The following is an 18,127-nucleotide window of genomic DNA, read 5'->3' as shown; positions in this document are numbered from 1 at the left end:
CACTCTTAACTTGTCTCTGGAAGTTGTCCTGTGGCCTTTGAAGTGTCGAAAGTGCCCAAGCCTGCCTACCACCTGGCATTTCCCTTTCTCTCACCACGATGAGTGGCCAGATGGCCTTCTCCGGGCCTCATCTCTAACAAGGCTTGGGGCGCCCTTGCAGAAATGGCAGACATGGAGTGTCTATGCAGGGGAGAACTGACTCGCCCCAGGCTGGGGTCTGTAGGTCTCGGTGGTGACCTGATCTGAGCAGCAGACAGAAAGACAGAGACGGAGCCGTCTGTGGAAGTAGTTCTTTTGTTGTCCAGACTGAAAGAAATGTAAGCTGGGCCCTTTGTCTTGCCACCTTCCAAAGAAGGCCTGGCTACACCTGTCACCGAACGCTGCTGAGAGAAACACCGTAATTGCTAGAAGTTGTGATCTCATGCGGGGAACAACAGCCATTGTTCTCCCTCTGAACCCCCCTCTTGGCTCCACCGCAGTGCCATCAGGGCCTTCTTGACTGTACTTGCTCCAAGTCAGCTGAAGCTGAGACTCCCAGAAGCCCCACCCCGCCCCTACATGGGTCCATAGCCAAGGAGGAGCCACTGCCTGCCCGACCCGCCCACCAGGCAGCCTGCAAGCCCCAACAGATTTCCTTCCCTTGGGGCCCAGATGCCGCAGATTACTAACCAAGGTGTGGCTGGGCGCCTCCTTCCCCAGCTGGGATTTATCTTTTTGAAACTATATGATGCAGAAAACAAGCTTCCTATCCTTAGCGACCCAGCACTTCCCACCTTCGTTCTGTATTTTTCGGGGGGTTTTGTCTTGGTTTGTTTTGGAATATTTTTAAGTGCTTATATTTAACAATATTAATGCTTTCTAATAGAAAATATAGAATTCAATACAAGCACATAAGTCACAAAATAATTAGAGACTTTATTTAAGGAGTATTCGTAATATTCTATAGGCTGGTAATGGGCCACGAACTTAGTTACATGATGAGGTTGTTCTTTCCACGTAGCAGTGATTTCTGTAGCGATCACTCCCATCTCCTAAGGCTGAGGCCCGTTGCCGAGTGGCCATGGGGCCAGTAGTCCTGGGACCCAACGCCGTCTTAACCAGAAGTCCTGTCTCTGTTTCGATCCATATCCCTGGAAATGCCGCTGTGCGATTTCTGGGTTCGATGGGGTTTTGCTCGTTTGTATTCCGAACTTTAGAGTTAGATAAATTTTCCCCAAGCAGTGCCATAAGATACTGGCACTCTTTCTGGCCCTGGAGATTAATAATTCCTCTTCCTGTCAGTATGTGGGTGACAACCAGTTTGCTTTTCCACGGTCCTGACTTTCTGTTATCTCAGTTATATTTGCCCCCATGTTAATTCAGCCCCTCGGTTTAGCTGCTGACCTTTCAGGAGGGATATGCTTTTGTAATTTGGTGGCCATGTTGAGTTTGTGTCTCAAAGACTTCACTTTGCTGTCCTCAGCCTCACAAAGCTGTCTCCCTTGTCCTTGTCTTGCTCTAAGCGCCCCCTACCCACTGCCATCCCATATAACAACCTAAAGCATAGAGATACTGTTTTTGTGGAAAACCTTTATGGAAAAAGGCACAACCTGGCCCCACCACTGAGAGCTTAACTCAGATCCTTTATGCAGGGTGACCTTTATACCCAGACATAGCCTACCCCAAGACACCCTCTCCCCTGGGGGGGCGGGAGGGGAAAAGAATGGAATGGCTCTCTCTGAATGTCTTTTACAACTTTCAAGAAACTCAGAATCTTCAAGCATCTTAAATCAAATCTGAGATTACACTTGGAATAATCAGATAACAAAGGCTCCCCTTCGGAAAGGCTCCCGGCCAGAGCTTTGCATTTACGTGGAAGACTGGTGGTTCCCTGTGACAGCGTCAGCCCTGCTGAGCAATGTGGGCTTTGTCCTACCGAGCTTTTTTAGATAGAGAGACTGTTTCCTCCCCGTCTCCTAGCTTTTTCTTAGGTCTACAAGGCCATTTCTAGTGCTGGCTTAATTCGTCTTGGCAGATGGCTGTTTAACCCTTTCCTGTAGAAACCGTCTCTGCTTGGGAGCCGAGCCTTCCTGTGGGGACGCTGGGAATGGGGGGCGACTCCATTTCATCCAAGGCGACCCCACCAGCTTCCGCCCATTTTTCTGATAAATCGAGTGTTTCCATCCCCGGGCAGGCAGCGTGCCATGGCAGTGTCCCGTCCTGACCCACAGGATACAACTGAAGGAAATGGGCGCTGACCGGCTTTCTCCAGAGCTGTCCTGCATATGTGGGAAAAACTGCCCACGCCAGGCATCTGTGCCGCCGCGGGCCGTGCCCATACCGCGCTGCGGTCAGGGCCTCCCCTCAGGGATTACTGACCGCTCTCAGCCCACGTCCGCAACCGCGTCTGTCAAATCACAGTCACTATTCTGGAACTTGGAGGTATTTTGACAAAAGTCCCAGAATTGCTGCTTTCTTGGCCACATGAGTGACTCACACTTGCATCTCCGAAAACCTCGTTTTGACTTTCATTTTGGTGCCTTCGGGAGGGCTTCCCAGGCCCGCCGTCTTAAGTAGCAGTATTGTGTGCCCACAGCCTCGTGGGGGTATCCTGCGAATTAGATGAGGTCTTTCACTGATGTCCTTAGCATCATTTAGTCCCCTGGATTGAGTTTTGTTCACATTATACGCCCAGTGTTTGGCCATTGCCTGGTCCATAATAAATGCTCAAAAAATTATTTGTGGAATAAATAAATGAATTAACTATACAGCAGTTCTTTTTGTCTTAGGATTAGGAGTAGCAAGCTAGATTTAAGGTTTTTGAAATTCAGTATTGAGCCCCCTCTCCTTCCGTCTGCCTGCCCCACACCAGCCTTTTATTGCACGCCCGGCCCTTTCATGGTTCTTCTGCTGCCTCCCTTTCTGACATCAGTGTGGACTTGAACAGATTTGGAGTCTGGGGGTCAAAGCGCTGCAGCTCAGTGAAAGTGGCTATGAAACCCTAAACTGGACTGAATGAAAACCACTGGCTGGTTAGAAAGGGGAGTGTGCATGTGTGTGTGTGCGCGCGCGCGTGTGTGCGCGTGTGGTGTCAGTGTTTGAGCACCTGTCGTGGGCAGGGCACTGACTGTTGCAGGTGCTGGGAACACAGAGGTAAATTAGACCGTGAGAGCACAGGGTCGGGCAGGTATGCTCATTGGCCGGGTGGGGTGAGTAGGGGAAGGCTTCCTTCAGCTGAGTTCTGAAGTCTGGGTGAGACTTGCTAGGGTGGGAGCGGGTGTTCAGGGAGCGGGCTTTGCCAGGGCCCTGGTGAGGCACCGCTCCTGCTGGAGGAGGGTGCTGAAATGGCCTACAGCGAGGATTCATTTTTAAGTGGGCTCTCAGCTCATTAAGTGAGACAGTATTAGGACTTCATAACTATTTTGGCAGCCCCAGGTCTGAGAGAATATAAGATTAGGAAAGCATTGTTTTACTGATCACCCTCTGTGCAGTGCGTTCTGGTGCCCAGCACTCTCAAAGCTAGAGAAAAAGTGATGTTTAAATTTGGCAGAATCCAGCTGCCAGAGGCTGTGTTGCTTTGTCTCAGGTTGGACCCTGGACCTTTGAGTGTGTTTTGTGGGGCAGGTTCCAGGAAGGATTGGTGAAGCATTGTTGGCTGTAAATAAACCTCCATTCTCTCTACGAGGACCTCGAGGACCTTGTACTTCTCTGCCAAGTAAATCCTCCCAGCTCAAATGGCAGCTTATCCCACTTCACGGAGCCATATTGTTTTTACTTCCTTCCTCTGCTCCAGTCCTAGTTTTGTTGGTGGCTGGACTTTTGTATTCTTTGCAGGGGGAACCACATTCCAGGTTCTGTAATTCCTGAACACGCCATGGCTGTTGCATTCTTACAAGTCTCAGACATAATTGATTAAGAACCAAAATTAGGCAGATTCAGATCACTGTTCTCCGGGGCCATCCCCAGCCTGCTGCAGCCACCCCGTGGCCTGGTTACTGGGGCTTTAGTCTCAGCTGAGCCTTGGAAGGCTAGAGGGGTGCAGTCAGAAGAGGCCTTGCCCCAGAGTTTGGTTTCTTTGACCAGCTCAGTGCTCTCTCGCTCTCTCCTCCCTTCCCCATCTTCCCACTTGGCTTCTTAGGAAGCTGTAGATTTTGTTTTGTTTTTCCTTGTGTCTTAGTTGGACTTGAACTAAAGAGCTGAAGCGATTTACCTGGTCTTTTCTCCTAGGAGCCTCTAGGCGACATTCTCTCCTAGGTGAGATGCTTTGTTTTCTTTCTTCTTCCTAAGGAACTGGGTGAAACCCCTCAGCCTGCCGTGTCTGAAGGGGCGTGCACGCGCTCCTGTCCCTGTCCGACCAGGTCTCTAGGCTGTGGGCTCCACGCCTCCCACTGACGCAGACAACTGTCTGGAAAATAGATCTCCAGGCTGAGTTCATTTCTTGGACCAACTAAGAACATCTACCTGGAGGCCAGAGGGATGGTTGCATACAAGTCAAGACAGGTGTCCCTGTGCGTTGCTAAACACTGCTGTGGGGGAGGGGAGAAGCAGAACAGTGGTTTCTTGTTGCTCTTTACTGTACCCTCCTAATTGCCCCCTTCCTGCCTCTTTAAGGGCGTGGTCACACTCTCTCCCTATTGCAGGTTTCGTAAAACCGGTTTCTGGAACTGCTGGCAGTTTAAGAATGTGAACCTTCTGTCTGTCTCCTTAGCTCTGTCATTTTAAACACTTTATCAAATGTTTTTTCTGACACCGTGGCTGGCTTCCAAGATAACTATCCTGGGTGCTTGGTTCTTTTTTGTACCAAATTCCTGGTTCGTGACTAGGGCATGACTGGGAGGAGGCTGTCTCTGAGTCTTGTCTTGAGTGTGACATCCCCACCCCACCCCCAAGTGCTGTCCTCCCCTGAGGCTGCTTTCATTGCTTGAAACTTACCTGAATGGACAGTTGAGCGTAAATGGTTCGAAAAAGCACCTTTGGGTATTCGACACCTGTCCTCTCTGTTCTCGCCAGACACCCAGCCCTCCCTCCTCCCTGAGCTTTCTTCAGCATTGCTTGAAGCCCTGGACCCAACTCCGTGTGAAGAACATGTGGTGTGACTCCAGGCCCTTCCTTGTGAGGCATAATCAAGCTGTTTTCTTTCACAAGCTCAGGGCAGGATTGGGGTTACGCTGCTTTAGGACCCAGAAGAACTAGGGTTGTTGGCGTTCTTCAGGGCCACCATGGCACAGTGACGCTTTCCCAGGAGCTCACCACCCAGCTTGTTCGTGTCGGAGGGCAGAACTACATTCTGAAACATAACAAGTGTGACCACCTGGGGGCGAGGCGCAGGTTCCCATTGTTTGATTCTCCGAGGTCCCATGGGTGCCTGTGACACAAACGGGGAATCTGAACAACCACAGATTCCAGCCTTCCCAGGAGACTCTTGTGCAAGATTGTGTGGCCTCTGATCTATGGAAGCTCATTTATACGTTTGGCCTGTCGACTCTCTTAAGACAGGAGAATCTTCCCACGCTTGGAGTTGGGGCCGTGCCGGATGGTTGGCACTTTGCTTGGAGGGACCATGGAGCTGGATTCCACTGCTGAGAAGTTGGGGTGGCACTTGTTCCTGGGGGTGTTGGGTTTGGGATTGAGTCAGTGTCCATAGCTCCATGGGTTCAGAGTATCCTCTGGGCACACACTGTGTGTGTGCGTGTGCGTGTGCGTGTTCACACATGCATGTCTTGTGAGGGTAAAAAAGCAAAGACTAGACTAATTGGTGAATTGAAATCAACTACCAAGTTTATCTTTTTTTTTTTTTTGTATGTGTAGAATGATTAATTTGGAGGGAATGAGAAGCAAAGCCAAAAAAAGGAAAAACTAAAAGAAGGGGAAAGTATAACTTCCTGCTTGTGATTTTGCCCCATCAACTCTTTCCTCCCAGAAGGTGACTAAACTACCTCAGCTCAGCCGGGCAAGGACCCTGTGACATGTAGGGACTCCACACCTCCCCGTCCCATTGCCAGAGATAGAGAAGCTGTAAGAAGCCCCAGCGAGGCTCAGGGCCCTTTACTGTACCTAAGGAGCCCTGGGAGTGTTTGGCGACTGACTTCCTGCACCTCTAGAGTGGACAGGGTAGAATTCCAGCAGTTCCAACATGGATACCTCACCTCTGCTCTGCATTTGGGGCCGGGACAGTGGCTGGCACTGTGCAGGGCTTTGAGAAGGATCCCCTAGGGGGCCTTTGAATAGTTTGGATTGGTACACCCTGTGACCAGCCACCTGGCCTGGGAGAGGAAGGACACAGGATGTACCCAGCTGATGTTTTCTCACAGTTAGCACCCAGAAAGCTGTCCCCTGGGGGGCAATTTAAAGGCCTTTTTTGGTCCCACGCTTTGTTACTGTCAGCTCTTTAACATTGGTTCCTCCAGAGTCACTGCTACAAAGGGACTGTTGTGGGGCCCCTGGAGACTGGCACTGTCCATGGAGCTGCTGATTGATGACCAGCCCGAATTTGGCATGGCAGTCGTCCAGGCCCGCCTCCTGACCCTTCTCCGCCCCAGTGCAGGCCGGCCTTCTCTTTGCCCACCTGATTGGCAGGGGACGGGTGGCCGAGGAGCCGAGTTGCTAAGCAGCCTCGCTTGGACGTTATGCCCATCCAGGTCGAATGAATAGTTGCAGTGTTCAGAGGAATGAGGGGGTTTTGGCCTGTCCCAGAATCAGGAGGGACTTTTTGAGGAAGGGGGCTAAGAGCTCCTTCTCTGGTCTTAGCGTAGAACCGTTGAACGGAGGAGGTTAGGTGACCTTCCTGCACCTCCCTTTCTGACACGCTGTCTTTGTGTGACGTTTCTTCGTGGGAGTGGAGTCGCAGAGTTCTACGGCTGTGTCCCTGTGTGTGTGACCTTCTCGTCTCCTCCCTCACCGACCAAAGCAAAAGGAAGTGAGATGCAGCCATCTCCTGGGAGTGCAGCTTCTGCCACTTTGATCATTAGCGTGGTGTGGCACTCGAGTCCCCCTGATCTAACTGTTTAAGGGGCTGGGCTTCCCCAGAAATGGGGAGACAGGGATGTTCTAGCCTATGTACATTTGGGACATCAGAAGCGAGGGTCGTCCCTGCCGGGTTCGTGATGGGGCTGGAACCAGGGCTTTCTCCAGGTTAGTTTGGTTTAGATGAAACATTTACTCTGAGCTGTAAAATACAGAGCAAGTCCAGAAAAATGTCTGATAAGAAACCTTTGCTCTTAGGTTTCTGCAGGCAGCTAGAACGAAGGCCGTGTGGGAGTGGGTATTGTGGGGTGGTGGTTTGCATTAAGGAGCAGAGAAGGCTTCCCTCTTTTTAAGGGGAGAATATAAAGCCAACGTAAAGAGAGCTGGGAGACGAGCCAAGGAGAGCCAGAGAGAGAAGCTGCCTCGGTGCCAGGGCCTTTCTGGGGCCTGGTTCCGTCACTTTTCTACCAAAGGCTGGCTCCATGCCTCTCTGGGGTTCATGACCTGCCCCCTTATGATAAAGTCTCCCGTTTTTGTTTAAACTAGAAGTATAAAATAGCTCTTGGGAGTAGATAGTCTTTTGTGTTTTTGTCTTGGTATCTCACGTTGTAAAGTAGCCACCTCTTGCTTCCTCAGTACCAGCTGGGGCAGTGACATTCTGGGGTGGCCAGCCAGGGCTGAGCAGCAGGCCAAGTGTGCAGGTGATGGATGGCTGGCATTTGCTCTCCTCAGCCTTGATGGATATTGGTCCCTGCTGGAGGCCGTGGAGGACAGGCTAAAAGCAGGCAACTGGATCGTCCCAGCTGCTCTGATGAAGGAAGAAGGGTTCAGGGGTCCCAGCAGTGAAGTCCCTTAAGCATCGGCTCACTCTTAGGGTTCCTTGCGGTGCCTTCACCTTTTTTCCTTCCTTAAGTATCCTGAGTGGTCTCTGCAGAAAGTAACTTTGGGTCAGGAGCGCTAGGCTTACCTCCTTGTTTTCTGTTTCTATTTTGCAGGATAACCCAGAAGTAGAAAAACGAGATCCACAGGAATTAGTTGGTAAGTACCCAGGGGGCTTTGGGAGCATAGTCTAAGCCTTGCCCTGGGCTTCTGCCTGGAGCCTGCTGGGCCTGGGGCTTCTCTGCTTTAGCCAAGGCAGCTGCTCTGCTGTGAGCCTGTCTCTCCTACTCTCTCTCTCTCAGAGCCTTTGGCACTTCCTGAGATGTCTGGGTAAGACACCCCGGGAACAATTCTTCTTTGAAATCATACTCATGGCGTGTTTCATTGGGCTTCGATCAGCTGCCAGTGTTGTCAGGAGGGACTCAGGGCCCTTCCTGCTGGGAGCTTGTTCCCCGTGTGCCCGGGGCCATCCTCTGTCCTTGTACCCCCTCATCCCCCCTCTGCTGGTGTAATCACGTGCTCAAGGAACAAACACGTGGTCTCTGCTGGCCCTTTGATCTGTCCCCAGGGCAGATATGCTTTATAGTCCTGGAGTCTGGGATCCTTTGTGACTTGGGGGAGCAGAGTGGTTATGTTTCTGGAAAATGGCACACGTGTCATCTCAGTCTTGTGTTAACCCCAGCTTCTTAATCCTTTCACAAGTCCCTTGACTCCCTCAGTGTGACCATGGACTTGGTAACTGCTCTCCCAAAGCCTGGCCAAACCTCTGTGTGGCGACTGTGACAGTCACTCTCCGGCTCTTCCCCGCTCCGCAGGTGGCCCGCAAATCTGTCCGGGGTGCCTGCTCACGAATTTCCGCCCAGGACTTGGCCTGCAGGTGCCGCTTCCTGCAGCCCCTCCTCCGCCTGTCCTTTTCGGACAGGATGCTTTTACTGGGGATGGGACGGGGGACCCATTCTGGTTTTCTTTCCTAAAAGAACTGAAGATTACGCGTCATGTTTGTTTTCTGAGGAAGGATTGGGTGGGAACGTGACCACTCTGATTCTGCCTTTATTCCTGAATTTTCTGATGAATGGAGTGTGAGTCTTTCAAATCCTATTAAAAAGCAGAATATTCCTAAAACAGTAGAGTTTGCTCTTTAGAAAATGGTGCCGTGGGGATGCACCAGTTGGCTTCATGGGTGAGGAAGCAGAGCACACACCCTTGCCAGGAAGCCCGTGGCCACCCTGAGTGGGTGGCCCCCAGGGCATGGCCTGAAGCCTTGGCCCTCGGCTCGCTTCCCCACCCACTGCCTCACCCACCCCTTCTGTCTACTACCAAGAAACTGGGGGTGGGTCGCGGAGTGGCGCCTGAGGCCACAGTGCCCTCCGCCCCTGCTCCAGCGCTCGTCCTGGGCAAGCGGAATGCGTGTGGGCGTCAGCCGCCCCCACCCGGCCTCTTCCACATCAGCTTTCACTCTCTCTCTCGTTGCCACTTTTTGAAAATAGCTTCATTGAGGCGTAACTTACATAGAATAAGATTCGCCAATTTAAAGTGTGCCCTTTGATGAGTTCTGACAGATATATGTGGTCATGTTAACCCCCACCCCACCACAACCGTAATAGAAAAACATTTCCGTCACTCCAGAATGTTCCCTTTACCTCTCCCCTTGCAGAAAGTTTCCTCCCTCAGCCTCAGGCAAGCAGTGATCTTTCTTCACTGTGGTTTTGCCATTTTTTTAGAATTTCATATAAATCAAGATTTCTCACCCTTGGCATTGACATTTTGGGCTGGGTAATTCTTTGTTGAGGAGGCCCGGCCTGTGCGCTGTGCGGCGTTTTAGCCGTATCGTTGGTCTGTGCCCACTGGATGCCAGTAGCACTGCCCTCCCCCCGCCAGACGTGACAGTGAAAAGTTTCTACACGTTGACAAATGTCCCTTTGTGGGGGCAGAATTGCCCCTAGTCAAGGGCCATTGAAACAGATGGAATCATAGTCTCTTTTTTTGAGCCCCATCCACATTGTTGAACATAGCTACAGTTTCTCTTTATTGCTAGGTATTACTTCATCATCGTAGGGTTTCACCAGCATCTGTTAATCCGTTCACCTGCAGAGGACACAGATCTTTAAGCCTCGTCGTAGTCTTGATTACTCTTGCGGTTTCTCTTTTTTTTTTTTGAGCCCCATCCACGTTGTTGAACATAGCTACAGTTTCTCTTTATTGTTAGGTATTACTTCATCATCGTAGGGTTTCACCAGCATCTGTTAATCCGTTCACCTGCAGAGGACACAGATCTTTAAGCCTCGTCGTAGTCTTGATTACTCTTGCGGTTTCTCACTGAGGAGATACTAGTTTAACTGAACAGAGTGCGGCTTCCACTCCTGGCACCGCGTTGTCAGCCCCTCTGCCTGGACTCAGCGGCTCTGTCCGTCCCTGGGCTTGACTCTCAGGTCGCCGCACTGGTGTGGGAAGCATTTTCATAGGTATTAAAGGAGCCCCAGGTTTCATGGAGCGGATGAAAGCAGAGGAGCCGACCCATAGGTCTCTCCAGCGCTGTCGCTGCTCGACAGCTGTGCTTGCACACCCTGTCCGGGTGCCCGCCTGGAACAGTGGCACCGGCATAGTAATCCAGCTGGCTTCCCCAGGTCCCTAGTATCCCACTGCCTTCTGCTCACAGCCCTGCGGTGTGCCCCAGGCGGTCATTCCTTCACTGCCCGCCGGTACCTAAGCCCAGCTGACCAGCTGCTCCTGCTCAGATTGATACCTGGCAGCCGTGGATATCACGGCTGTTTTCTGACTTGGGCGGGCACAGGGTGAGTCGTGCGGGATGCAGGCTTCTCGGTTCCCCAGTATGGCCGCCCCCCTAAAATGCCCCAGCAGACCCAGGAGCAGCCACAGACTCGGCCACCTCCAGTGCCCGGGCACGTTTCTCATTGTGCTTCCTGCGAAAGTGGTCTGAGGCTCCGGCTACTCTAACAGCCACATACGTGGGCCAGACATCTACTTTACATTGGTTCGGGGACTTAGGAGAGAGTCACTGAAAGGTTGCTCCTGAAGTCAGAGGGATAAACCTTGATCTAGTTTCCCGAATGTATCTTTTCATTTGCCAGTTACTTCCTAGGAATTCTCTTGTTCCTGACCCCGGGCCTCAGGGGGGCTCTCCCTACCCCAGTTGTGCTGTGTACCATTTGAGCTTGAGTGTGGTTGGGTTGCTATGGCAACGCTGTCACACCCTGTTTTTCCAAAAGGCTTTCCTGGCAAATGCCAAAGGGCATTCTTTGTCTCTGGGTCACGTGTTCACACACACACTCTCCACCCCAGGGAAGAGCTTAACCCTCCTTCTGTGTGCCCAAAGCCTGCCCAAGCCCTGCTGGCTTTTGTTGCTGATGCTCATGAAATCGGAGGACCAGCTCAGCCCAGCTAATTCCGCTCTCGGCTGGCCTCTAGCCTGCTTGAGTCTCGGGGCTTGAAACTAACTCCATCTTCTCCCGGGTCTGGGAGGATGGAGGAAGTCGGAATGAGACTTGAACTTCAGCAGATCTGGTGTCACCCTTGCTCTAGGAGTCAGGAGACAGGAAGAAGGTACTGGGCAAAGAGAAGCACGTAGCCCCCTGGTGGAAACTGCTCCTAGGCCGCACCAGTACACAAGTCCATAGCAGGATGTCACCCAGTCTCGGTCCACTCGTCCTCACCCTCAGCCCCACTCAGCTCCGAGTTCTTCACTGTAACATGGAACCCAAAGCACCTTGAGAGGCTAAGAAAACACCAAGCCAGCCCTAGGAAAGGTGGGGCGCTGTGCACCAAGTCATCACGGGCAGTCCCGGCAGCGGCCTGGGACCAAGAGGCTCGCCTGGGGCCTGGCACACAGGGGGTTCCCAGTAAATACTTGCTGGGTGTCGCTGGTGCTGGTTTATTCATTCTTTTCCTTCATCCTGCCCCACCCCGCTCCGCCTGCTGTTTGCTCATTGTATGGCCCTTTTCATGAGAGAATGTTTTAAAGAGCACAGACAGAATCTTACAACAAACAGTACATTGTCTGAGTGATCCAGAGCAGGACTCTGCAGTCACCAGGGTGGCCAGAGGCCACATGGAAAGGAGTGCAGTGGGGGCAGTGGCAGGTCTCCAAGTGAACTGTCCCTTGGGAGCTGTGGTTCTTCACACCAGAATCAGGCGGACCTAAAGAGGTTTGACTGACTTATTTAAAAAAACACTCTAAACTGATCACCAACAGGTAATTTAAATGTCACTTATGCACAAGGCAGTTTTGAATACGTTAAGTCCCAAAGCCTAGGGAGCCCAGAACCCTGTTTCTCCTGTATCTTGGGTAGGATAGCTTGAGATGACAATGGCACCAGCCAACTCTGAGTTTCCAGGATCCCAGCAGGGTGTTTTAGGGACATAGCCCGTAGAGGGTGAGCCAGCGTGTATACCTCTTCCCAGCCCCAAGGTCAGCAACTTCACATTGGTAGCATGAAATTGGCCACAATAGAAGAATTTACACCACGGGGACGGGCAGATGCTGCAGATCGTGGCTGGTCCCGTCTCCACCTCCCACCCCCAGTTGTTAAACATCTAGCAACACACCTCTGGACATACCCTTTCCTTAAAAGTTGATTGCTGTGACCTGGTAGCACCCATTCTTTACACGTGTACCCTTCACCTGAACTGCTCTTCTCCTAAGTTGGCACATACTGCTCCTTCCGCGTGTGATTTCAACTCAGACGACACCACCCCCTGAGAGAGGCTGCTGTGAACATTGTTTCATAGCTTTTATCGCTCCCTGAAAACGTTTTATGTGTTTGTTTTTAATTGTTCACATGATCCCCCCATCCTAACCCCATCCCCCTACAAAATTTTTCTCTATTTTCTCAACAGCCTCCTTTTCTGAAAGAGTCCGGAACATGTCCCCTGATGAAATCAAGATCCCGCCTGAACCCCCTGGCAGATGCTCGAATCACTTACAAGTAAGCAGAGCTTGGCTGCAGAGGCCTGTGGCTGAGGAGGTCTGGGCCAGCTGTCTGATTTGTGTGACTTTAAGAGGCTTCTGTAAAAGAAACAGCCCGGGTGGGAGGGAGCCCTCAATGCTGGTTACCTCCCTTAGCCGGCTCTCAGGAGTTGACACTATCCCCACTGACATCCTCTGCCACATCACCTGGTGCTGCTCTAGCTGGGACACCCTAGCTTGCCCTCAGTGAGGTCCTGAGCCTAGGCAGAGAAGATAACATACCTTTTTTGTGCAACCCACTGAGTCAATGGGAGCATCTCAGAAGGAACTTTGCTAAGAAACTGAGAGACCATCAGGATGTAAAATAAACAAATTATAGAAATGCAAAAACACAAGCGTTTTTATGCATAAATTCCTGTTCTTGTATTCTCAAAATGCCAGATCACTAGCTTCCTGTCTGATACGACTTCATATAGACCTGACCTGAGGTTTTAAAATCCCAAAGAAATAGAGCATTTAGTGCAGTTATCCCCTGGAGAGCAGGACGTCAGGGGATAGCACCCCATTTCAGCCTCTGTGATTGTTTCTTATCCCTCTGGGATCCCCTGTGAGTGGAATCTTGTGACAAACAATGGGACAGACACTCAAGGCTGCCCAGCGGTGGCAGCCAGTCTACTTGTTCTACCTATGAGCCCACAGGTTCTGTTGGAGCCTCGGGCCACACTGCAGTCCCTTGACACCACCCTAACGGATGGATGACTAATGGGTCCTGGGGCTGTGAACGGCAGAATGCTGGGGCTGCAGGCACAGAGCAGATTCTCTTTTCAGGAAGTCTCCTCCCTTTGCTGAGTCAGCAACCCTCCCCCCCTGCCCCGCCCACCCCCGGCACCCCTGAGCGCAGTGCGGCTGGCACACCAGGCAGCAAGTCACTGCCTGTAAAGAGAGACAACCAGTGGCTGGGCCTCCTAGTTCAGAGTATTTCTCCTTTTCAGAGCCTCTTAATGGTAGAAAACATGACACAGCAAGCGTTTTCATTCACCTGAGATGGGGGAACCCAGCTGCTGGGCCAGGAAATACAGAAAAGTCATCTATAAGATAGAGGTCCACCTCTGCATGCCAAGCCTTCTGTATCTGACCTCCTTCACCTTTGTGACAACATGGAGGTGTGTCCCTCTTGGCTTCTCTTGTCACCTTTGTGACAACATGGAGGTGTGTCCTTCTTGGCTTCTCTTGTCCCTGGTAAATGTATTACAAACCTCTCTGCAATTCGGTGCTTCCTCTGGCCAGTCTAAGCAGAAAGTGGCCTGACAAAGCGAGTCGATCACCTCCCCTGATGATCCCAAAGGGCGTCACATGGGCCTTCCAGCCCAGCCCACCTCGCAGGTGAGGAGCACCCCAAATGTTTTCCTTCTAGAGACTGTGTCAAGTGCCGCTAGTGGGGGAGGTTGTAGAGAGACTCTCCCCTGAGATTGGGTTTCTGGGGCCTCTTCTTGTGTTCTGGGAAGCGCCAATGCCACCTGCTTCGGGCATCATCTCTGTGGGCCTTGGGACACCTGCGGCACTGGCCTGACTCCCCGCCAGGTGCTACTCTTTCCTATTAAAAGCCAGAGCAGGGCCAGGGGTAGGGGCGGAGGGTGATGAGAGCTGAGCTCTTGAGCTCTGATGGTGCCTCTTGATAAAGTGGCAGAGACCAAGCCATCTGTGGGGCCTCCCCACAAAGGACACCCTAGGAAGTCTGTGAGACCCAATCCAAAAAACTCTACTCCTGCCTTCCTCTGAAGGGACACAGCCTTCCGGGTCTCCCGCTGAGGACTTAACCCCGTGTTAAAATGTAAAACCAGCCTTCAGCCCCTGCCCATCACTGCTAGTGCCTGAAGCTCCTCTTCGGATGATTCAGGAGCTGATGAATCAGGTGGGGATCTGTCCATGGTCTTCTCCGTGGCTTCTCTGCCTTGACCTTTTATTACTCACCCTTCTAGCCATCCAGAGGGAGTCAGGAGAAGGCAAATGAGAACAGGCTGGTATCTCACTCGTGTTCAGCTCTGGTCAGAGGCTGGGTGGAGAAAGACAGCGTGGCCGGAGCAGGGCTTCACGTGGCTCTGTGGACCTCCTGTGTCCATGCGTCCACGCAGCATACGTGGCGGAGTACTGGGGTTGTGAGGGGTGCGGTGGGGTCATGAGCGCCTTCCGTTTCTCTTCCATAGGACAAGATCCAGAAGCTTTATGAGCGGAAGATAAAGGAGGGCATGGATATGAACTACATCATCCAAAGGAAGAAAGAGTTCCGGAACCCCAGGTGAGTTTCCCATGGGTCTGCAGGCTCAGCTGAGTCATTGATGTTGGACTGCGGACCAGGATGCCCCCACGGAGGTGGCAAGGCCAGGCCAGCTAAGATTTCACCTGAGCCCAAAGGGGTCAGGGCCATCACCCAGACTGTGTTATCCCAGCTGGAGGTTCACCAGTCTGAACATATAAACTGGTAGGTAGAGTAGAAGCCAGTGGACCTGGACCAGAACCGGGGAGGCCCAGCCAGGCTTTCATGCCCACTGTTCCTGAAGCACACGACCTCACAGGCCCTCGGTTTCCTCACCTGTGCAACGAGGGGGTTGGACGGGGCTGCCACTGCGGGTTCCTCTTCCCCCTCTAAAAAGTCATCGATTCTGCTTGCAAGTGAGGTTTTAGGAACAGAGCTGTCTCTGGGTCTTACTCTAACCAATGCCTAAGCAAGTGACACACCTGAGAAAGTTAGTCTGGTGTGGTAACAGCAGGGACCTGCCCTGGCCTTCGCGTGGGCCTGAGTGTGGTAGCCCCCAACCCAGCCACAGACTGAAGGTCAGATGTCTGGATGAGACCCAAAAAACACAGCCCTCCGCGCTTGTCCTGACCCCTGGCTAGCAGTCCATCTCCCTGCAAGAGCGGAGGGTTAGAAGTGACTTAATGTCAGGCCAGTGGACAGTTCTCCCATCAGGAAGCTTGCTTAGGACAAGTCAGCCGGGTTTAAAGGTATCGTCTGAGCCCAGGAGCTGGACGCTTTTGATCGAAATCTGGGATGAGGGCCTGCTCAGTGCCGTGTATTCTTTCAGCATCTATGAGAAGCTGATCCAGTTCTGTGCAATCGATGAGCTCGGCACCAACTACCCAAAGGTATGTCCCGCACGTGGAGGCTGAGGGAGAACACCCAGGGCCCTGTGCTTGCTCCGCTGGGTTCAGCCTGGAGCCACCAGAAGGTCTGCGCGGCAGCACTGCTGGCTGCAGAGCGTGATCCCGTCTCATGTTTGAGCCCCTGCTGCTGCGAAATAGTCCAGTAGGGACTGCGGTGGCACAGTGGCCGCCGGGCCCCTGGTTGGTTAGGGCCTGAGTGAGGATACTGTTCGTATAGAACAGCCCGCGGACAAACAGACCACTGCTCTCATATTCCTAAGAACCAGTTGGCCACCGCCTTAGCAGGCAGGAGACCAGGGCTAACAGCTGAGCCCCTGTGAACTTGAAAGCCAGGTGACTCCAGGCCAGGGAGACCCATGGCAAGACTTGAGGTTGGCGGGGAGGCTTGGCTTTCTAACCCATTTGTCATCCGATGGCCCTGAGTGCAGCTTTAACCTTTTTTTTTTTTTTCAGGATATGTTTGACCCTCACGGATGGTCTGAGGACTCCTACTATGAGGCGTTAGGTAGGTAGCCATCTATCCATTCATCTACCTGTTCGTCCACCTACCCACTGACTCATCCATCCATCAGCCTGTCTGTCCGTGTCAGTCACGTCGTCAGGCAGCATGTATTTCAGGGTCCAAGGAGCTGGTACACAGTCTTGGACAGACCCCATCTCTGACTTATGAGGCTCATAATACAGCAGAAAAGACAGAGGATCGAAGGAGGAATTCCATCAACGAGGGTTGTGATGATGGGGATGCAAGCAGGGCCACCTAACCAGGCCGAAGGGGTGGGGCGGTCTCGCTCAGGAAGCCAGTTTTAAGCAGAGGTTTGAGGGTGCACTGAGGCCAGCCCAACAGATGCAGACACTGTCCCAAGCCCAGGGACAGCATGTTCTGAGGTCAGCGAGGATGCAGCATTTTCTCAGGGGCCCGTTAGGGAGAACGGGGAGGGATTTCAAAGGGTCCAAGCCTTTAAGTGATAGGTTGCAAACTAGCAGCACATGGACCAGATTCAGCCGGTAGATGTGTTCTGTTTGGCCCACGTAGGTCTCATCTCGCTTTAATTTGAAATAGTTGCCAACATTCTGCCTAAAAATCCATAATTCCAGCTTCTCGTGGTCCGTGGGAAGGTAGTCCACACTGGGCCTCCCACATTCCCACAGGGCAGCCGTCAGCTGGAGCTCGGGAGCTGAGCCCTGACAGGAGATGCACAGCCCCGGCCCTGAGCCTTTGCATTGGAGGCCGTGGAGTCCCAAAGGCCACCTTAGTGCCTCGAACAAGGTCGCAGGGGTTGCAGCGAGTGATGGACTAGTAGTGTAGAAACTGTTCCGGCTGCTCTTGTAACAGCTTCTCTTGTCTTTGCAGCCAAAGCCCAAAAGATTGAAATGGACAAATTGGAAAAGGCCAAAAAGGAGAGAACCAAAGTAAGTGATGGACACACATCTTGGATGAAAAGGGCAGGGTTTGGAGCACGTGGGTCCTGCTGGCTGAGCCCAGAGGGCTTCAGACTGCTCTCCCCACCCCTGACCCCACCGCGGTTCATTGCCTGACGATGCTCTGAGCAGCCTTAGGTTCTCCTTGTGGACGGAACAGGCCTTGCTGGGTTTCCAGCCTCTGTAACTCAGCTTGAAGTCGCTTTCCAGTTGCTTCCATTTGGTTTCTTGGGGTCTTGTAGTTTGCTGCATGTACCCTCCCTCCTCTCCCCCTTACAGCTGCAGAGCCCTGCTGGCTTTCTCTCTTTGGGGTCATCAGTGTCCTCCGTGGCCTGAATGGAGGCAAGTATTTCCTTCCGAAAGTGCACTAGTCTCTGCCTTTCTCAGCCTCCAGAGCTGACCTTGGTGGCCTGCCTCAGTGCTTCCCTGTAGGTCCCCTGTCCAGTGGCCAGGTGACCCCTCATTTTAGGACCCTCAGCGCCGCTTCTTCCCAAGCAGTATGGGTCCTTTAGGGAATGGAAATTTGACTGAGACCAAATGTGCTCTGGACACTTTACGACCAGAGTCTCCAAGAGAGAAAGCTCAGGACAGAAACTGCTCCACATTTGGTTTGGCCTGACCCTCCTGCAGCAGCTGTGACCTCCAGGATGCCCCCCTCGCCCCCCAGGCAGAGGCTTCAGGGCCCGGGTGTGCAGCGGCCCTGTGGGAGCTGGTGCTGGGGGATGACCAGGTTTTCTTTCTTAACCCTTGATTGAATGTCCCTTCTCTCTCTTTACCTCCCCCTTCCAACCCAGGCTTATT

The 18,127-nt window shown here is 52.4% G+C and overlaps 1 protein-coding gene across 4 annotated transcripts in view; it reads left to right on the top strand.

The window, feature by feature from the left end:
• SAP30BP (SAP30 binding protein) overlaps nucleotides 1-18,127 on the top strand; it is a 33,110-nt gene that overhangs the window by 11,237 nt on the left and 3,746 nt on the right. For all 4 annotated transcript variants that reach the window (XM_025047000.1, XM_025046999.1, XM_025047001.1 and 1 more), the window contains 6 exons: nucleotides 7,938-7,980; nucleotides 12,676-12,764; nucleotides 14,950-15,041; nucleotides 15,829-15,889; nucleotides 16,361-16,412; nucleotides 17,259-17,317. In XM_025047000.1, coding sequence (XP_024902768.1) covers nucleotides 7,938-7,980; nucleotides 12,676-12,764; nucleotides 14,950-15,041; nucleotides 15,829-15,889; nucleotides 16,361-16,412; nucleotides 17,259-17,317 — 396 coding nt within the window. The remainder of the gene's footprint in view (nucleotides 1-7,937; nucleotides 7,981-12,675; nucleotides 12,765-14,949; nucleotides 15,042-15,828; nucleotides 15,890-16,360; nucleotides 16,413-17,258; nucleotides 17,318-18,127) is intronic.

Source organism: Pteropus alecto, unplaced genomic scaffold, assembly GCF_000325575.1.
Source record: "Pteropus alecto unplaced genomic scaffold, ASM32557v1 scaffold134, whole genome shotgun sequence".
Classification (NCBI taxonomy): domain Eukaryota; kingdom Metazoa; phylum Chordata; class Mammalia; order Chiroptera; family Pteropodidae; genus Pteropus; species Pteropus alecto.
This window is presented reverse-complemented; position numbering and strand designations above follow the sequence as displayed.